The 20,532-nt window shown below is 40.8% G+C and overlaps 1 protein-coding gene and 1 long non-coding RNA gene across 5 annotated transcripts in view; one reads left to right on the forward strand and one right to left on the reverse strand.

Annotated features, from left to right (window-relative positions):
- Positions 1-1,843: 1,843 nt before the first annotated feature.
- Positions 1,844-9,904, reverse strand: LOC140696081 (uncharacterized). Of its 2 annotated transcripts, XR_012072084.1 has the most exons (5): positions 9,694-9,904; positions 9,333-9,597; positions 7,658-7,712; positions 3,204-3,278; positions 1,844-2,135 (listed from the first exon to the last, which is right to left on the reverse strand). It is a non-coding gene; the product is annotated as an uncharacterized lncRNA (long non-coding RNA). The 2 variants fall into 2 exon arrangements; XR_012072083.1 differs by having other exon boundaries at positions 9,333-9,904.
- Positions 9,905-10,008: 104 nt separating this feature from the next.
- Positions 10,009-20,532, forward strand: part of RECK (reversion inducing cysteine rich protein with kazal motifs) — a 66,696-nt gene continuing 56,172 nt past the window's right edge. The window contains exon 1 of one of the 3 annotated variants that reach the window (XM_031677294.2): positions 10,009-10,168. In XM_031677294.2, the coding sequence (XP_031533154.1) occupies positions 10,069-10,168 (100 nt within the window). In that variant the 5' untranslated portion in view covers positions 10,009-10,068. The remainder of the gene's footprint in view (positions 10,169-20,532) is intronic. The other 2 variants (XM_031677295.2, XM_072959724.1) reach the window with 2 other exon arrangements.

The raw sequence follows: 20,532 nt of genomic DNA on the forward strand, positions 1-20,532 counted from the left end.
GGATAGTCACAAGTTGGATATACAAAGAAAAATTCAAGTAGATAAGATGTTTGGAGGTGCAGTTTCCAAGGCTGAGGCCTTCAAAGTCAGGGATAAGGCGTTAGCCTCATTTCAGTGGCAACAGTATGAGAAGCCACCCAGGGGGCTGGACAGACATGCCCATGGGGCTCTCTGGAGGCTGAAATGGTGGCTGTTAACACAGCCAGATTTCCCAGAGCATTGGGCCAAACTGGCCAGAACAGCACTGCAGCTTGGGGGGATGATAAGTACCTTAGAATGCAGCCATCCTTGGTAACACATCTGCCCAACCAAGTCCAGCCTTCAGCCTCCGTCAAGAACCTGATTGGATGTCACCTTCTGTGGGGACAATGTCATCAATCACTTCACCTGTGAGATCCTGGCTGTCCTGAAGCTGGCCAGCGCTGACATCTCCATCAGTGTGATCAGTATGGGATAACAACTATTATTTTCCTGGGCATCCCAGTTCTGTTCATCTTTGTCTCCTATGTGTTCATCATCGCTACTATCCTGAAGATCCCCTTAGAAGAAGGGAGGAAAAAGGCCTTCTCCACCTGCTTTGCCCACCTCACAGTTGTGGTCGTCTTCCATGGGACCATTATTGTCTAAATGTATGCTAGGGCCAAGTCTAAGGACCCACTGGGGATAGATAATTAGTATGTTTCAGAGAAGCTCACCTCCCTCTTCTTTGGGGTGGTGACCTCCATGCTCAACCCCATTATCTACAGCCTCAGGAACAAAGATGTGAAGGCTGCTATGAAGAGCCTGTACTTCAGAAAAACCTCACTGAGTGACAGTCACAGATCCCAGGCTGCCAGAACACGTGATCTCCAAACTCCTCTTTGTACTCATGGGGAAATGATAACGAGAGTAGAGAAGGGAGTCTCCCTAAGGTTCATGTCGTGGACCATGTGACTACGACTGAAAAATAAACTGGTCCCATCACCCTTGTTCCATAGGCAATGGAAGCTTCTATCTAAGAAGCTAGAAGGAAAGAGCTTCACATTTCTAGAAATACTGGCTAGTTATTGGCTTCATGCATAACCACAGTGACATCATCAAATCATGGCTACTTTATGCCAATGAAATCTTAGATCCTTTGCCACCAGAAGCTGGTGCAATCTGTGGTGAAGAGTCATTGATGTGTGCAAAATTGAGACAGTTATAGAACCTGGTTTTAGTAGAACTGGGCTCTTGGAGTATACTGTTCGATCCCATGTAGAACTGTTGATTACTGTACCTGCTTTTTTATATTATCCTAGAGGCCTGTGTTTGGTAAGAAGAGTGTGAAAAGCATCATCCACACCATCACAGTGTGTTGCCCGGTAGCTCCATGACAGGAATTCTCCTCAAGTCTTACAACCAGGAAAAGAAGTCTCTTACCTTGCCCAGCGAGGAAGCACAGAGAGATGTTTGCATTCTCCTCCCCAGACCATGGCTCCAATCACGCGGTGGTACAGTGCTGCATGTCTGGGAGGCAGCACCTGTCAGTCTCTTCTTCCCTACTCGAGCTACGTGACTCACAGCACTAACACCACCAAACACTCCCACAGGAGAGTCCAGACCATAAGGAAACCCAAAAAATGTTTGGGGGAAGGCAAAAGCTTATAAATAATCCTCAATTCAACAGCTACCTTTAGCCATTAGTAAGAGTTGCTTCCCACAGGTGTGATGGGCTGGGGTCTGCGGGTTGAACTCATGGGTGGTCAGGAGCAGCCATAAAAGCATGGAGTTTGGAGGCTGTAACAGGGAGGAGACCTTCCATTACATGAAAGAGAAAATTCTACTCAAACTGCTTTAAGAATAATGTGGGTTTATTCAAAAGTAGTGGGACTAGCCTCAGGCATGTTAATCAGGCTCCAATTCTTTCGCTCTGAGATTCTCTTTATACTTTGCTCTTCCACGTATCAGCTTTTTTCTCAGGCTGACTCTTTGCACGGGCACAAGAAGGCTGCCATCGGCCCTGGGCTTGCACTTTCCCCATTCACTTATGGGGTAGAAACTACTAGTTTCCCCCAACCAGAGAACAAGTGTCCTGAGGTTTGCTCTGACTGGACTGATGCAAATCACAAATCAGTCCCAATTGCAGGTGGGACTCAAAGCAGCAAGGCCTTCCTCTGAAAAAGAAGATTGGGTCAGTCTCACCTAAGTCTGTGGCTGCTATACAAAGGAAAGTCTGGAGTTGTTAAGAAAGGGCTAGAGGAGCAGTCAGTCCTGGGAGGGCAACCAACAATTGTCTACCATTTTCTGGGCCCTAGTTAAGGCTTCCTGACTCTGGGAAATCCCTAGGAGGGTAGAATATCCCTTATTGAATACTGAGACAGAATATTCCTGGGGGGAGGGTGGGGTAGGCAGGCCACCCAGCTCAGCATAGACTAGGGCTTAGCCACCCTTCCTTGTCCCCCTAGAAGTCTCTCAGCCCAGGCCAGGCAGTCAGAGACCTGCTTTCCAATTCTGCCTTCGATACTGTTTGCCACTGCTGAGCATTTGGCTAAGTTTCTTTCCTTCTCTGGGCCTCAATTCTTTTGTCTGTACAGTAAGAACTTATGCCCCATCCTTCTCAATAGACAGTGCACATGAAAACACCTGGGGAAAGCCCAGAGAGGAAGAATTCATGACTTACAGCCCACAACCTGCAGGTCATTTATTAGGTGTCTCCTCTGGGCTCTCTCCCCAACCCATGCCCTCCATAGATCGTGAGCAGTGGCTCCAAACTTCTAAGGCCACATAGGACATTATTTGAAAGAGACTTGGCTGATTGTGGCTCTGGATACCTATGCCTGCTGCAAACCCGCCATCTGGTGGACATTTCTGCAAGCTTCTTAGATCAGTGATCCTCTACCTTTAGTGTGCTCCTGAGTCACCTGAGGATGTTGTGAAAATGCAGATTTGGATTCAGTGAGTCTGAGGTGGGGTTGGAGATTATGTATCTCCGATGAGTTCCCAGGAGATGCCTATGCTGCTGGTCCGTGGACCACACTTGGAGGAGCAGGCTCTCCAAGACTTAGGACCATGACTGAGGGGCTGAAGCGAGAGGCAGGGAAGCAACTCCAGCGTGTGCCAAGTCCTCCAGCATCAGCAACCGAGGCTGTTCTAATTTGAGGGATAGCAGTTTGCCCTGTGACCTGAATTCTCTTGTGGATCTAAGAAGAATTGTTGATTTCTCAGTTTGTTCAGTTTTTTACCTGTTAGTACAGAGTGGAGACTCCAATCTTCTTCCATGCTCGACTGGAAACAAGCCATTCCCACTTCAAATAGCTCTAAAGTGCAGTCAAGTGCAAATAAATAAAAAATTGTGGTCAAGTGCAAAATAAGAGGTATACACATAGCAGAGTAAGAAATAGATATCAGATTTTACAGAAAACACAATGATTGTATTTCTAAAAATTAACCAGAAAAATATTGTAGTAATATGAATTCAGAAAAGTTTGAGATAGAAATAACTTCTCAAAAAGCAATTGTATTCCTACACACCATCAATATACAGCAAAAAGCAAAACAAAATAAACAAACAAAAAACAGGAATACTCTCCTATTTACAGTAGAAACAAGTATCAAAGAATTGGAAACAAATATAACTCCAGACATGACAGACAGCATCAAGAAAAAAATGATGAGTCTTACAGGAGTATAAAGGAAGGCAGAGTGATTGACCAAAGGCTTGAGAAAATAAATAAAATTTAAATGACCAGTAAGGAAACTTGAGCTTGGAAACAAGTGTTTTTAAATCTCCGCCCTGCTAAAGACTCTACTGAGCTACATAAGTTGCTAGTGAAGAATAATTGAACAATACAAAGATCTTTTGAAGGTAATGATATTAGATTTTCCTACCAGATTTGAACTTACTACAAAGTAACAATTACTGAATGATGTATCATTGACTTTTTTAAAAAGTTTTGTAAAATCAATGGTATTAGAGGTATCAGAAAATTAATCCCAACTATAAGAATTTAATACACATATGTAAGATAAAAATTAATAGCATGAAAGAGGAACCACTTTTTAATAAATAGTGGAACAGCAGCAACATTCAATTGAATGAGGGTTTGCTTTGATCCATACATCACACCACATACTGCTATAAACTTAGGATGGATTAGAATTAAACATAAAACGCCACCATGATTACAAAGGACAAAAACAAGAGAACAGAATGACATGTTTATTCCAGCTGTGGAAGAGAGAGTGAGTCATTATTTTGGAAGAGAAAGGGTACCAGAATTAAAAGAGGCATGTTCAAACATTAATTGTACAAACCTCTTGAATAATATCGTCTAATGAAATAGGAATCAAATAGCTCCCAAATGGAGTTTTGTCGGGTTCTGCAAGTATCTGATTTGAGCTTCTTTGTATATGTGTGTGTGTGTGTGTGTGTATATATGTATATGTGTGTGTGTGTATATATATATATATATATATACACACTAAATAATTTATATTATGTAATAAGACCATAGACACACACAAACCTACATTTTGACTCTAGACACATTAGAGGCTACTACCACCTAAGCGTGTATGCTGTTGAGTTGACTCCTTTTGCGTAAATCTCAGGATAGATCTTTTCCTACCATCTCTGCACATTTATTTTATCTTCTTTCAACATGTCCTTGATTAGAAAAAGTATAGTTCTGCATTGATCTTTTCTCTAATCTAGGCCTACGTTCATTGGCCCACATGTAATTGTACCAGGGAGTACAAATGTGCGCTGTTCTCAATTAAGTGTCAGGCAAGGCTCAGAATCATCTGCTTGGGGCATGTTCTCATCCTGGCGTCACAGCCATTTTCACAATAACAAGTGAACACATAACTTGTCACACCATAATAATGTCACACTATAAATAGTATTGGGACCATAAATAGCCATAAATTTGGGATGTTACTTCTCTGACTACACTTCTGATAAGGAATTTGAGCAGTTATTCAATCTTGTTAGTGAATCAGTATTTTTTCCTTACTTTTAATATCTAACTGGCATTTTTTACATGAATACAGTTTGTTTTTTAGAGCAGTTTTAAGTTCACAGCAAAACTGAGCAGAAAGTACAAAATGTTCCCATATATCCAGTCCCCACATATGCACAATCTCTCCTACTACCAACATCCAGCAGCAGAATGGTATCTTTGTTACAATCGGTGAATCTACGTGGACACATCATCACCCTGAGTTCATAGTTGAGGGCTGACTCTTAGTGTCCTACATTCTATGGGTTTGGACAAATGTATGACCTGTATCCAGCATTATAGTTTTGTACAGAATAGTTTTACTGCCCTGAAACTCCTCTGTGCTCTGCCTCTTCATTCCTCCCTCTCCTTGAACCCCTCACAACCCCTAGTCTTTTAATTGTCTCCATCATTTTGCTTTTTTCAGAATGTCATATGTTTGGAATCATGTGGTACATAACCTTTTCAGATTGGCTTCTTTTACTTAGTAATATACTTTTAAGTTTCCTCCATGTCTTTTCATGGCTCAGTAGCTCATTTCTTTGTAGTGCTGAATACTGTTCTACAATCTGGATGTACCATAGTTTATTTACCTACTTAGCTACTGAAGGACATCTTGGTTGCTTCCAAATTTTGGCAGTTATGAACAAAGCCGGTATAAATCTGCATGTGCAGGTTTTGGTATGGACATAACATAATTCAATATCATGAATTGATATTGAAATAATGTCTCAGTACTTCTTTTCCCAAGGTACTATTTTAATTTTAATAAAGAATAGTCTGAGATTGCAAGGTGGGCTAGTTCAAAAACCGTCACCCTTTTGCAAACTACTCGTCTGTATGAATCAGGATTTTCTCTACAACAGGCAACCAAACAAAATACAGAATAGAAGCTGAAACTAGTGTGACTATAATTATCCATAATTCCAGATTTCAAATTTTCATGTTCATCAAAATCTCACTTATTATCTGAATTCTCAATTATTACTTTTGAATTGTTATTATAAATTTAAACTTATAAATAAATAAATAAATAAATAAATTTAAACTTATAAAAGTAGCTATAAAACACAGCTTTTAAAAATTTTATATGGTGGCAGGACTCTGTAAGATTGTTGGAAAAAGGATTACACTGCTAAAAAATAAAAATAATATTTTTTAAGTTTGAAAATTACTGAAATAAACAAGCAAAGAGAGTAGAGAATGGGGACAATTTCATACTCACAGGCTCATGTTGTGAGAGGGCTCACTGGAGGCTGGAAGGCTATTGTACCAGCATCACAAATTGAGGTCACAAGGCAAAATTTTATGTGTTGGTGTTGGCTGCCTTGGCAGAGAGCTTCTCTTCCTCATGAGATCTCAACATAAGGGCCAATGAAGATGTCAGATACACCAATTTTGCGCCAGGGTATGGGATTCCTTTGTTTTCCGAGGCCATACTCCCAGTTAACAAGTTTATAGCAAACATGACAGCAGTTAGAAGATGTTTGCTTTGTCTGGGCAGTTGCTTCCAAGCACCAACTTCTAGAAGGGCTACACAAATCTCTGATAGACACCTACTTGTCTCTGCAAGTCCCCTTCCTGCTAAATGACTGAAATTTAATCTCAGTCAATGCATTGGGATTTCAGCTTAGTCAATGCCTATCCCCAACCTCCTCCCTAGTTTTAAGAGGAAAATATAGAGCCAAACCCATCAATGGGGACTGGGAAGAAGGCAGGACATCTGGTCCTCAGTTGTTATCATCAATCCCTGTTGACACCTGCGTCCTCATCTGGTGTCCAGTTGTATAGACCATGCAAATAACAGCTAGAGCCTTATTCTGATCTTGAGGCCTTTTCAGGCTCTCAGCTCTCTCTTAACTTCTGATTTGCCCCTCTCAAATTGCACATTCAGCTCCTCTCCTGTGGCAGTATAGGTGGGGAGCAAGAAACAGGACATACTTGCAACTGTTTCTCCTCTACTCTCCCATCATGCTGAGTGTAAGGGAACTTTGTGAGGTGTGTCACGTCCCTGAGCTCCATGGGAAATGAGGTCCAGGTCCCCTCTTATCTCATATTCTCAGGCCTTTCGGGCTTCTGTGTCCCACCCCACTGCAGCCTCCCTCAAGGAGCCCTGCTGCTCCTGTGGCCCTCCTCCTCCCAATCAGAGTGAGTGAGGTTGGTGGGGACTGGTGGGGGTGGGGGGATTGTGTCCGGTATTCTCACAAGTCTGTTGTTCAGACAAAGATTTTATACCCTCAGCCTTTTGGGCTAGGTTCTGAGATCTCAAAAGCTTACTCTTAAAACCACTGTCTCTGCTTGGAATTTCAAATGTCTTGTTTTTAAAACCAAAAAGCTAGAAATAGCCTCTTTGTCTGCTTTTCTACTCTAATCATCATCCCTGAAGAAATGAATGCCTTACTCTCATGCTTAGTTCTAGCCAAGGAATTACTGGGAATAAAAAAGATATTAATTAATATTCAAAAAAATTGACCCACTTCATATACATATGAAGCCAGGTATCATAAAGTCTTACTTTAATAATTCAAAATGGACCTATCCCTTATCAAGATAGGTCAATTCATGATAATAAAATGTGTTTAGGCAAAACAAACCCAGAAAAATTATTTTCATTAAAAGTTAACTTGAGTTTACTATGCATAAATTCCAAAAAACAATATATGGGGTCCTAGTTAATTAAAATCAGCAAAACTTACCATATTTTTAATCAAAATGTTTCTCTTCCTTTAGATACCAGAGAGAAATTTGAATCTACATAAAGGAATGAAGAGCATCAGAAATGCTTAACATGTGGGTAAATATAAAACACATTATTTTTCATTTTATAATCTCTTGCTTGAATAATGGACTATTTAAAACCAAATAATAGAAAGTGTGTGGAAGTAAAGTGTATGACAACATTAGCACAAAAGATGGGACTTTCCTTTAGGACCATTTCAGGTTGAGGTCATATATATGAGATCATATATTGAGGTCATAACCCCCAGTACCTCAGAATCACACATGTAATTAGTCATACTGGAGTAGGGTAGGCCACTAAATCAATATGAGTGGTGTCCTTATAAAAAGGATTAATTTGGACACGAACACACACACACACACACACACACACACACACGAGAATTTCATGTAAACATGAAGGCAGAAAGCAAGGTGATGAGACTACAAGCCAAGGAGTGCCAAAGATTGCCAATAACCAGCAGAAGCTAGGAGAGAGGTATGAATCAGAGTCTCCCTCATAGCTCTCAGAAGGAACGAACTCTGCCAACACTTTGATCTTAGACTTCTTGCTTCAAGAACTCTGAGACAATAACCTTCTATTGTTCAAGCCACCCAGTTTGTGGTGCTTTGTTACAGCAGCCTAGGAAACTAATACAGGAACCCAGTGGTCTAATGACCCATCTCCAAGGCTTATTAGCAATCAGTTCACCTAATGATTTACCTTGGAAGTGGTATCTGTTAGCTGTATGAGTTTATTTTTCCATCTGGAAGTCCCCTTCAGGCCTCCCATATGGCATTTTCTGAGGTCCACAGAGCTAAGGAGACCAATCGTCCCATTTTCCCTGGGACTAATGAGATTTCTGGGACATGGGACTTCCAGTTTTAAAACCAGGACAATCCCAGACAAATCGAGATGTGTTGGTCACTTCCTGCTCAAGTTTTTCCAGGGCACAGTTGGGCCCAGAGCAACCATCTTAGTTCCCTCAGCTGACCTGGGTTACCACAAGAATTGGGGGATTCTTGGCAGAGGACACGTGTTGTGAAAGCAACTAAGAGGTCTGGAACTAGGTTCCAGAGGTTCTGAAAGGATAGTGGCAGTGGTGCAGGGAGAGTGTGGAGATGAAGCTGGAAAAGGTGATTGGGTCTAAATGCTGAGACCCTCTGACACCATGTTGAATAATTGTACATCCTTCTATCCTGTAAGAAAAGACATGGCCTATCAGAGAAGCAAGAGCATTGTTGCCAGAGCAAATGTTTTAGAAAGAGTATTGTAACTTACTCATTTTTTCTTTCATAAAGCTAAGAGAGAGAATAGATAGAGACCTAAAAGACATACTAACCAATTCAAATACGGACTTTAGATGGAACTTGAAAAATGGTAAAAGGAAATTATAAGACAATACGAAAATGTAAACACTTACTGGATATTTAATGATGTTGAGGAATTTAAACATTTAACTGCAGTTGTGCTTTCTTTAAAAGGAAGGGGAAAGGGAAAAAGTATTATGTAACTCAGGAATGGAAAAGAGAGGGAGAGGGGGAGGAAGAGGGAGGGATGGGGCAGGGTGGGGTGGGGTGGAGGGTGCTTTGATAGCAAATGAATCCTCTCGTACATTAACTGTGGGGGTAAGGGGTGGAGTGAGGACCCACCTTCAAATAGTCTCTTAAAGTCTAAACCCAACCTGGCATTCAAGGCTCTCCATATGTAGATACACAAGCATTCCTCCCCACTTGATAGGAAGAGATACTTAGTACGTCAAAGACACATTGAGGCTAAACTTCCCAAAGAGTTTTGATGGCAAATCCGTGTATCGGGGCCCTTGTCAGGGGACCGTGTCTGTGGCAGAGCCTCTCAGATTCCAGAGAAGGCCGAGATGTCCTGGGTGTCACGCCTTCTTTGGGTGCGAGGCAGCGTCTGGCAGAAAGGTTATTAAGAGGATCATTGAGGGTAAGTGAAAGGGAGAAGTCCTTTTGGTTCAGCCTTGGACTATGCCTCAGTTCTCAGGCGAACTTGTAGTTGGGCGGACGGTCTCCTCGCTAACCCTCAGTGATCCTATCTGCAAACCTCAGGAGGTCGAGGCGTTTTAAGGGGACTTCCAGCTCTGACATCCTCTGACTCCCCTCTTGGAGGGGCTGCGGGACTCCGCTGGCTGCGGAACTCCGCTGCAGAAGCCGACACACAGCTGGGACTTAACAAAGAGCCGGGGTCCCAGGCTGGTTCCCGCCCCCAGCAGGTTTTGGAAACTCGGCCGGCTGAGGGGCGGGGCTTGAGGGCGCCGCAGCCAATCACCGAGGGTCCAGGCCGCCGGGGCGTGGCCTCCGCGAGCCGCAGCGGCTGGCGGGCTGGGTCCGAGCATCCCGCGGCTCCGGACCCCCCGGCCCGGACATGGCGACTGTCCGGGCCTCCCCGCGAGGCGCGCTGCTGCTTCTCCTGGCCGTGGCGGGGGTCGCAGAGGTGGCAGGAGGCCTGGCTCCCGGCAGTGCGGGTAAGTAACTGCTGGAGCAACGGTTCGGGGCGGTCCGGAGCGGCCGCCTCTAGCGCTCCAAGATGGCGCGGGGCAGGGGGCCGGGGTGCGCGCGACCCCCAGACCCAGCCCACGTCTGTGACCCAGGGTCCGGAGGTCCCAGCAGGCAGAAGGGGCGGCTGAGGCCGGACGAGCAGGACCCGTTTCCACCCTCGCTCTCCCCTCCCGGGTCTGCTGAACTGGGAGCGGTGACCCAGGTTCGAGGCCTTGCTCTGTCAGCCACCGGGCAGGGGCGCCCAGCTCGGCCCTTACCCCCTCATCCGGCTCGGGTCTCTGTCCGAAGAGGGTGAAATACCTTCGCCCAGGTTCGTCGCGAGGGTTGGTTGGGACTCCGGAGGTGCAGCCGCCTTACCGCTGCCCTGACAATTATTGTTACTTGTTACTTGACCCTCAGTTCAGAAAGGCCGACCTCGGGCAGCTAGCGTTGATGGGCCCCACAGCCTGCCTGACTTCTGAAGTCTCAGAAGAGAACAAGTCCAAGCCCTCTAAATGCAGTTCTGCTGCCGTTCGCTGTGGGTATGCTGTGTGTCAGAGACGGCGCTGGGCTCTGGCAGGAGACAGTAAAAATCAGTGAACTCTCTTTCTAGGGGCTGGCTGACTTGAGAGTTTTGTTCTTGCTCTAGAGGAATTAAACCGCGGGTGGGTAGGAAACTTTAGTGCTTATTATCTCCCACGTGCTGGGCTTAAGGAGTTATGCCAATTCCTGCCCTCCAGTAGCTCTGGCTAGGAGGTGGGGTACAACAGGACATGAGCGCCTCAAATTCAAGGCAGAAGTGTCCAGAGGAGATGAAGGGCTGTGAGTGCAGAGGGAGAGAGATGACGTCCACCTAGGTGGGAAGAAAATTGAGTGATTCCCCAACGGCACTAGATAGTAAAAGATGACTGGGATTAATACATGAAGCAGTGGTGGAGAAGTGCATTGCTTACACAGAGGCAGACCTTGAAAGAGCAAAATCAGTCCCAGCAAGGTTTTAAGGTAGCTTACAGTGTTAAAGTTGGCTTTTTTTTTTTAAACCAAGTATTTAAAGAAGGGAGAAAATTGTCAGGAACCTGGGGTTAGATAGTTGATTGTAAGTGGGTTCTAAAATTCAGCGGTCAGTAAGACAAAGGAGAGAGAAAGAGAATGCTGTGTATTCGTGGCTAAATCAACTTCCCTTTCTGGGCCCCATTTTTCTCATTAAGTTAAAGAAATTGAACTAAAGCACTTCCAAAGTTATGGTTCAGAAAATACTAGCTGTCCATTCTTAATCCCACAATTGGTCGGTCCTGTGGGAGATAGTAGAGTGGAATAGTTAAGAATATTTGAACAAAATACTTAGCTTTAGTTTTTTATGCTTTAATATCTACACTTATTATATATAGAAATTCTCATAGATTTTATTGTGAGAATTAATTGAGGTAATACATGTGTAGCATTTAGAATAGCCTATAGTAAGCACAGAAATGTTAGCTATTAAATAAGTTTGGGAAACACCGTACCCAAACGGGGTACGGCGTTCTTCTCTTAGACACCTTAGATTCACAATAATTCACAAAGATTCCTGTGGTAAAGAAACTTGTTGCTGGAGGAGTGGGGAAATGACTGCTATTGGTTATGGGGTTTCTTTTTAGTTTGATGAAAATGTTCAAAATTGGATAGTGGTGAGCACAACTCTATGACTACGAAAAACAACTGAAATGTACACTTTTAAAGGATGAATTTTGTGGTGTGTGATTGTTAAAAGATAAACTGAGGCATATTAAAATTTTAAGTTTATTTGAGCAAAAATTGATTTGAATTGGGCAATGCCAATTGGAAAGTAACAGGAGCTAGGGGAAAGACTTTTATAGAAGAGATGGAAGCAAAGTAAAGAAATTATGTAATTGGCTATATTTTGAGCAGGTGCCTTATTTGGGAAAGCCCTGGTGGCTGTTTGTGATTGGTTGTCCTTGGGATTCCAATTTCCTAACCTTGAGGCACTATAGGCTTAGGCTTTGGTCTGCTTAACTAGGCTACTAAGGCATTGAAGCTACCTCAGGCTAATGGCCTCCTTGTTTAATTAATTTAACATGATTTATATCTCAATAAAATTATTATGCAAAAGAAGAAAAAAGTTGTTCGCTTAAGGAACTGTTTTTTTCTTCAGAACACCTAAAGCACACTTCAGAAAATTCTGGGCTAGATGATTTCTAAAGGCCCTTCCAGTTCTAAAAGTTTGTGGCAACATAGAGTTTGCGTTGTTTGGTAAAACGAAAATTTCCAAGTTTGATCTAAAAGTGAAATTTGGGGGAGGGTATAGCTCAGTGGTAGAGTGTATGCCTAGCATGCACAAGGTCCTGGGTTCAATCCCCAGTACCTTCACTAAAAATAAAATAAATAAAAACCTAATTACCTACCTCCCCTCCCAAAAAAACAAACAAATAATAAAAGTGCAATTTGTTACTTGTACTAAATTCTAGGAAGCATATGTTGCCTGGTTCCTTACATAAAGGGCATTGAGTAACACAGTGGACAAAAGCTTCCACTGTGGATTTGTATAAAGTGTGGAAAATGTTCTTCAATCCTAAACAAAAATTAAGAACACAATATTAAATTATATTTCAATGAAGGCCTGGCTTGTATTCCTGCTCAGTCTTCCTTCCCATCTCCTTACCCCATCCAAGATTGGGTACTCCTGTCTCCTCTGGTATAAGGCTTTCCAAATCTTATCTGTTCTGACTTGAAGATTTTCATTCTTATTGGGGGAGGGGAGGCAAGGGAGGCTGGTGAGAGACGTAATGATTTGACTTGCTCAATTATTATTAACTCTTGTGAAGTTTAGCCACACCATCTACATTGGAGTAATGCCACACTTCCTATCCTGAATACTTTCTGGTCCCCTTGATCCTCCAGCCCTCCCCCCAACACTTCCTAGTGTTCCCTTTGAAGGATGGGATGGGGCCCTATGCTGTAGTCTCAGGATCTGTGGCTCATGGCATCTGGTAGTTTCTCTGTTTCTATTTAAGATGTTTTGTAATAGTACAGAAGACAGAAAGATGTAACATTAGGGCTAGGTTTCAATAAGTTGACGTTTCAGGAATTATGTAATAGCCTAGAATCCTGAAAAAGAATTTTAAGTTAGAAAAAGCAACCGCCTATCTGGAGGAGAGTAATACGAAGCAGATTCTCTTCCCTAAAAGTATCTTGGCCCACACTGTACAAAGAGCTAGAGTTGGTGATAGACCAAATATGACAGTTTATTCTGGTGTGCTACTAAAAGTTCCTGCCTTATATCTATGGATTTAAACAATCTTTCATTAATCATACTTTTCACCATATGCCACTTGTAGAAGAAAGTGGGACAATGTCAAGGAGGTGGTTTTTATCTATTTTAAATGTAGTTTTTTGAAAGAGCAAAATAGATACCATACGACTTTGTTTATTCAAAAAATATTGGAGTGCTTCCTATATGTCAGGCACTATTCCAGGTACAGAGTTGCTGCTCTCAAGGGGCTTACATTCCAGCAAAGGGGAGACAGACAATAAACAGATAAAATGTTTTCTGGGAGTGGTAAGTATGCTATGAAGGAAACTAGATGATAGCATAGAGAATTGTGTGAATAGAGGAAAGTGGTTCTTTACATAATGATGATGAGATAGGCCTCTTTGGTAAGGTAAAGTTCAGAACTGAAATCTGAAGACTGAAGGTGCTGTCCTTAGCAAAGCTCGGGGTGGGGACCAGGAAGTGCACATGCCCTAAGGCAAGAAGGAACAGAAGGTCAGTGTGGTTGCAACATCTTAAGCAAGAGAGTAAGCCAGAGCTAGATAGTGCTGGGCCTTGCAAAAAGCCACGTAAGGATTGTGGATTTTATTCTACATGCAGATAGAAACCAGTGGACTTTTAAGTCAGAGATAATGTGCTTTGATTTCTATTTTAGATCGCTCTGGCTGCTGAGTGGAAAAAAGTAATTGTAATAGGGTAGGAGTAAAAGTGGGGCTATTAGAAGGCCATTGTAGTAGTCAAAGCAGGAGATAATGGTGACTTAAGAGTAGAGTGATGGTAGAGGTAGAAGAGGAGAGATTCAAGATAAATTGCTGATGGATTAGATGTGGGAAGTGAGGGGAAGAGGAATTAAAGATTACTTATAGGTTTTTACCTTGAGCACCTTAATGGAAAATGATGCCATTTACTGAATTTGGGAAGATGGGGAACAGCAGGTTGGAGGATTGGCAGGTGAGTCAGGAAGAGAATCAAATTTTCCATTTTTGTATATATTTAAGATGAATATTAGGAATAACTGCCCCTGGCTCATTGCTTATTAAACTGAATTTCACACCTGTCAGTATTCCCTTCAGCAAATATTTGTTAAGCTGTTAATTGCACCAGACACTGTGATAGGCACTAGATATACAATGTGGTAAGCAGAATAGACATGGTCTCTGCTTTCATGAGGTTTGTGGTTTAGTGGGAAAAGCAGACATTAAATATCACCAAAAAGTGTATAATATCTAAATTGCTAACACTATGTGGTTACATTAGTACGTATCCATTTATATTCTAAATATGAATATATTTGAGGGGAAAGCGTGTGATTTAATCAAGTATATAGTACATAATGCAATGGATGCTGTAGAGCACATAGATTACATCAAAAGACTTCAAGAAAAGTGTAGTAAGTATTAAGAGAAACATTTTGACCATGGAATATACCATTGGGAACCAGACATTCATATTTTCTGATTCCTTAAGATGGAAGTCCTGCAGCATAGAATGGGGAAGGGAATTATCCAAGAATACTGGTTATTAGCATCTGTGAGGATCTTAGGAGTCATTTGCTTTAGTTGTTTCATAATGATGAATGTCTGTTAAGGCTCTTTTGACCCCTGGAAAAACAGAAACCAAGGTATCTCAGAATTCAGAAGCTAGTTATGTAGCATCTAACAGGGAACACGTGGAAATCGAAGGGTAGGAAATTGAGCACAGCCCAACCTCAGGGACTGCTGTGCGAACTGGTAAGCTGCCAGGAACCAAGACTACTTTTAGAGACATTCTCTCTCTACCTCTCATAGCTTCTGTCTGTGCATCTTTTGCATTTCCCACTCTCTACCAACCAGCTTCCTCCTTTACTCATGGTTTCTGCACAACATGAAACTTCCCCAGCCCCAACTTGTCTTGACCTTATTTATAGTTACAGAGTCCACCACCAACTGGCTGCATACCTCTGTACCTGTGCATATGATTGGGTCCAATTTGTCTTTTGACCTGGGTCAAGAACTCATATATGATGTTTGCTAAATTATGACTTGGTCACTATGTGAAATGTGGTATGGCAGTGGCACGGTGAGAGAAATAAACATTTTGTACATTTTTTTCTGATTAATAAGCATTGTATAACTAGGAAATTATTACTTATTAACCAATGAATGAATAAATTTTTTGAGGTGAGCACTGTGCTAAATGGATACAAGAAGTTTCCATTCAATCTGGAGATACAATTAGTACACACATGAAATTATTGAAGAGTGAAATGTTAAAGTTTCCAGTTCTGACTAGAATTGTAAGACCTTAAATAACCAAAAAACCAACATAGCCTGGAGTTGTTGAAGAAAGAGTTACTAAGAGTTGAGATGGGATTTAAGCCTTGAAATATGTTTAGGATTTAGGTCAGCAGAAAGAGGGCTAAACATTTCAGGCAGAAGGCTGTGTTCAAGTTAAATGAGGCTTTCCTTGTTAAAAAATAACAGAAGTTCAGGGAAGGGAAGGTGAGAAGAAGGCTTGGAAAATTTAGAATTGAAATAGCAGGAAGTCATTGTAGGTCCCTGATTAGAAGAGTGACAGCATGCAGGATCTATTTGAAACTTAATCTGGTAGTCATATTGGTAATAGAAGCAAATGAGCGTAATTGGCTGTTGCAGCAGTGCAGTATGAGGCAAGCAGTGGAGAAGGACATCTGTAACTTGTGATTCAGAAAAAGAAAACAAAGTATTTATCTGTCTAGATGTTAGCTGTGTTGAATCCAGGTGGTGAGAATATAGATAATCATTTAACTGTTTGGCTATTCCTTGGCTGATATTATGTTATATATAAATATATACACACACACACACATATATATATATATATATATATATATATATATATATATATATATATACATACACACACACATTTTTAAAGGGGTAAATGTGACAATTGCAAGAATGTACTTATAAGTTAAAGTTGCAGTTGTCATTTAAATGTTTTTAAATTTAAAGTGATTGTCAGTAAAGTATTTTGAAAATGTAAATTTGATTAAAAGTCAGATCAGATTTTTTATTAAGATCTTTTTTATTTAGAATGATCTTTTTCCACTATCAGCTCAGGTTTAGTTTTTGCCCCTCAACAGTGTGGGATAAATACATATTTATATTTATATTTATATTTATATTTATATATAATATATTTTTTTTCTGTTTTAGTAATTCTTTAGGAAGACATTAATTAGAAAGAATCTTCATTTTCTTTAGAAAAGAAAACAAGAATGGCTTTTCATTAACCACATTGAATTACAGCTTTGGGGAGGCTTCTGTGGCAAAATCCCTTTTAACTTCAGAAATCCTATAATTCTGTGAATATTTTAATTTTAGATTAGAGTATGTGTTTGTTTTTTTAAATGCTGGTTGGTCTTAGAAGTTGCATTTTCCCTTGTGGCTGGAGCATGTGCTTCCTGCTTACTTGCCTATCTTTAGTACACATGTGGCCCAAACCAGCAGCCAAACCTTGATGTTTCTAATTATTGTATAATTCTGCTTGCCTATTCCTAGGTTACACTAATACCTTCTTAAACCCAATATACATGGCCTTTAGTAATTGTTTTTTTTTTTAATTTTATAATTACAGACTCTTAGAATAAGAATGGAAAATATGACACCCAACCTGTCTTTAATAAGGGTAACACCTGTGCTCTTTATTTTCATCATGTCAATGTCAAGTTTTATTTTGAACAGATTTACTTTTATCTGTTCAGTTCCATTTTATACTGTTTTGAAGAAATTAGGTTAGAATCAAATTATAAAAACAAAACATTTCTAGAATTCATTGTCTTCTCTTGTATAAAACACTAGGCCTTGGAGAGGTTTTTGGGTTTTTTTGTTTTTTTTTGTTTTTTTGCACTCTAATAGTTGAATGACCCAGTTACTCCTTTTTGATAGCTCTAAGAAAGACAAAGACCTTTAATTGCTGCATTAATTGCATTTGAATCCTTTGCTCCCATTCTTAATGAAGGCATATGAATTGATGTCCCTTTGTGAACATTCTTGAGAAATATGCTGTGTTAAAGATTCTAGTAAGTTTTTGTTGTTTCAAAGGAAGAAAAATGTGTACTAATATAATGATAGTTAACGTTAAAAATATTGTGGAAAATGTAATGGAGCGTAGGTCCCCTAGCCTGTTCCAGGAGGGTGGCAGTCCTCTCAAGGGAGGAAATGTACTGTTATAGAGGAATGCTTGGTTGGGAGGGGGAAGGGCATTATTACCAGAAGACTTCAGGCTGCTCTCTTTAATACCATTTTGTCAGAAGTTCGGAAGTCTTTTGGAAAGACTAGAAGGAAATATGTCAAAATCACACACATTCTGGCAGGGCAGTGGGCGTATTAGATCATTTTTCTTCTTTTCCAGATTTTGGAGTTTCATAATAAAAAAAGAATTATTTTAAAAGTTTAACTTTGAGGCTTACTCCAGTGTAAATTTAATCTTCACCACTAAGTAGGGAAAAAATGAGCTTTTATATTTTTAATAAAACCTTCCATTGTTATTGGAGTTTTAACTATGACATGTTTTATGTTTCTGTTCTAAATAGACCTTTGCTCCAAGAAATTTTTTTCAAAAAATCCCTAGGCCCAAGTCAGACTCTTGTCTGCCTGATTGTTTACTTTTTGCTAAGCCTGTGCTTATTGGGACCATGTGTTATCCTGAGTTATCTTTGCTCTTGATCAGCTGGATTTTCTGCCCTTCTGTGACCTTTGTGTTGAAGGATAGTAGAAAGTGGCAAAAATTTGAGCACTTCTAAAGAGCACATCAGTATCTCAGGAGAGACTGCCCCCCCCCGCCCTCCCCATTCTAATAAGGCTGGGGATCTGACAGAATCTCAGAAGAGGGGGTGGCACGAGGCGGCATGGCAGGGGAGGAAGGGTTGTTAAGAGAACAGCTCATGGGTGAGTGTGCCCTCTCTCGAGTTAGAGCTTCTAAGAAAGTAACTACAGCTTATAAGCAAAGAACTTTTTATTAAATTTCTGAAACTTAATGAAATTTCTGTATGTTCTTCATGATTTTTGAGTCAGATGTTTAGAGCATTAAGATACCTTTCTGCATAGAAATAGTATTAGAAAGCCAATCCCAAAATAGTCTTTTATGAAACTAAGCTATAGTAGTATGTCAGTAATATCATATACCCTTGTCATTATTTTACGGAGTAACAATTTCCAGTTTTGAACTTAAAAGTCTTGTTGGTAAGATCTAAAGAGGACTTTTATTTTTCACTCATTTATTCATCTGTTTCCCACACTAATCCTGCCTTCAATCAGAAAAAAGCTCTGCTTTCATCTAATTTGTATACTGAAATTATATACATTGCATTTGAAGAGATTATGTTGCAAATATATATTTTAAACCATTGTATTCAGATCTAGCTGCCTGAAATACAATATTTTCATGTCCTTGTCTCTTTTGACTTGGCAGTCTATAAACAAGTCCTAACCAATCCAGCTGTATCTTTTTGTCCAGTCAGCTGTACTCTAGAGTATTATCATGCCCCTGCTGATTATCTCTATAGCTGACTTTTTAATTTCTCTGGGCCCATAATGCTGCTTGGCAACATTTTTCCTTTTCTCTAATATGACGTTTCTCAGATTGGCATTCTGGAATGTTAGTAAGTTGCATGGAAAAAGTATTCTGTGGTCTGAGAAATCTTAGATCCCTTTTTAGGAGATTAATAATGCATATTAACATATTGAAGGCTTTGTGAAGTCCTGCAGTAAAGAATTCTCTTTAACTTTTTAATCCTTTATTTCCCAATTTATTTGAACACAAAACGTTTTCTCTTGAGGGATAGATAATAACAATTCATGAAACAGTGTTTCACAGAACACAAGTTTGAGCAGCCTCTATAGTTGCTTCCTTTGTTCTCCAAAATGACTGTTGAGATTTCTACTTCACCTCAAGACTTCAACCCCATCTCAACCTTTTTGTTTTCAGACCTAATCTCTGTTTCACTGAGAAAATGGAGGCTTTCAGCTTCCCTCTTAATTTGTCAGTGTCCTTATATCCTTTTCTCTTGTCTAGACTTTGTTCTACCATCAGACTATAAACTGGATGAAGTTAGCATAACATATATTTACTATTGTATTCCTAGCCCAAGTACAATGCCTCTTCTTGAACCCACATCCCTCTCCAGCAGTCACCTAATTTCTTTATATTCTTTCAGCCACGACTGGGTGTATAGCAATTCAGTTCTTGCACTAACCACCCAGAGTTGGAACAGACCCCACAAGGTAAAGGGCATGATCCCAAACAAGGCTGCCCTTTCTCTAGACACTAACCATACTTTGGCGGTTCCCAGGTCACCGACATTTCTGACCAATTGGCTTATAAATTGGGGCTTCCCTCAACCCCATCAAAATTAGTAATTCACTAGAATGTCTCACAGAACCCAGGGAAGTGCTTTAGTTATGATTACAGTTTTGTTATAAAGGATACAAATATACAAATATAAAAGGATACAAATCAGGAGGACCAGTCAAATGAAGAGATATGCAGAGTAAGGTCTGGGAGGAAATGCAGTTTCTTCTGTGCCCTTTCCTCATGGAATCAGTGTGAATCACCCTCCTGGCACATCAGTGTCTTCAAGCAGCCAGGAAAGATCACTGAGCTTTGGTGTCTAGAATTTTTATTGGAATTTCATCACATAGGCATGATTGATTAAATTATTATCTGTGTGGTTGAGCTTAATCTCCAGTCCCCCTGTCCCACTGAGTTTGGGAGATTGGGTTGATATCCTGTGGCTCAAAGCCCCAACCCTCTAATCACATGGCTTCTCTTTCTGGATTGGCCGTTCCCCATCCTGAAGCTATCTAGGTGAGACCATGGGTTACCTCCTTAGTCTAACAAAGACACTCCTGTTACTCTGGAAATTACAAGGATTTAGAGTCTCAGGAATCAGGGGCAAAGGCCTCTCTAAAATACGAGGGGTGGGGGATGAGTGGAGAGTGAGGGTATAGCTCAGTAGTAGAGCATATGCTTAGCATGCATGAGGTCCGGGGTTCAATCTCTAGTACCTCCATTAAATAAAATATTTATTTCCCCCCAACAAAAAGATTTTTTTAAAATCGG

The sequence above is a fragment of the Vicugna pacos genome, chromosome 4, assembly GCF_048564905.1.
Source record: "Vicugna pacos chromosome 4, VicPac4, whole genome shotgun sequence".
Taxonomy (NCBI): Eukaryota; Metazoa; Chordata; class Mammalia; order Artiodactyla; family Camelidae; genus Vicugna; species Vicugna pacos.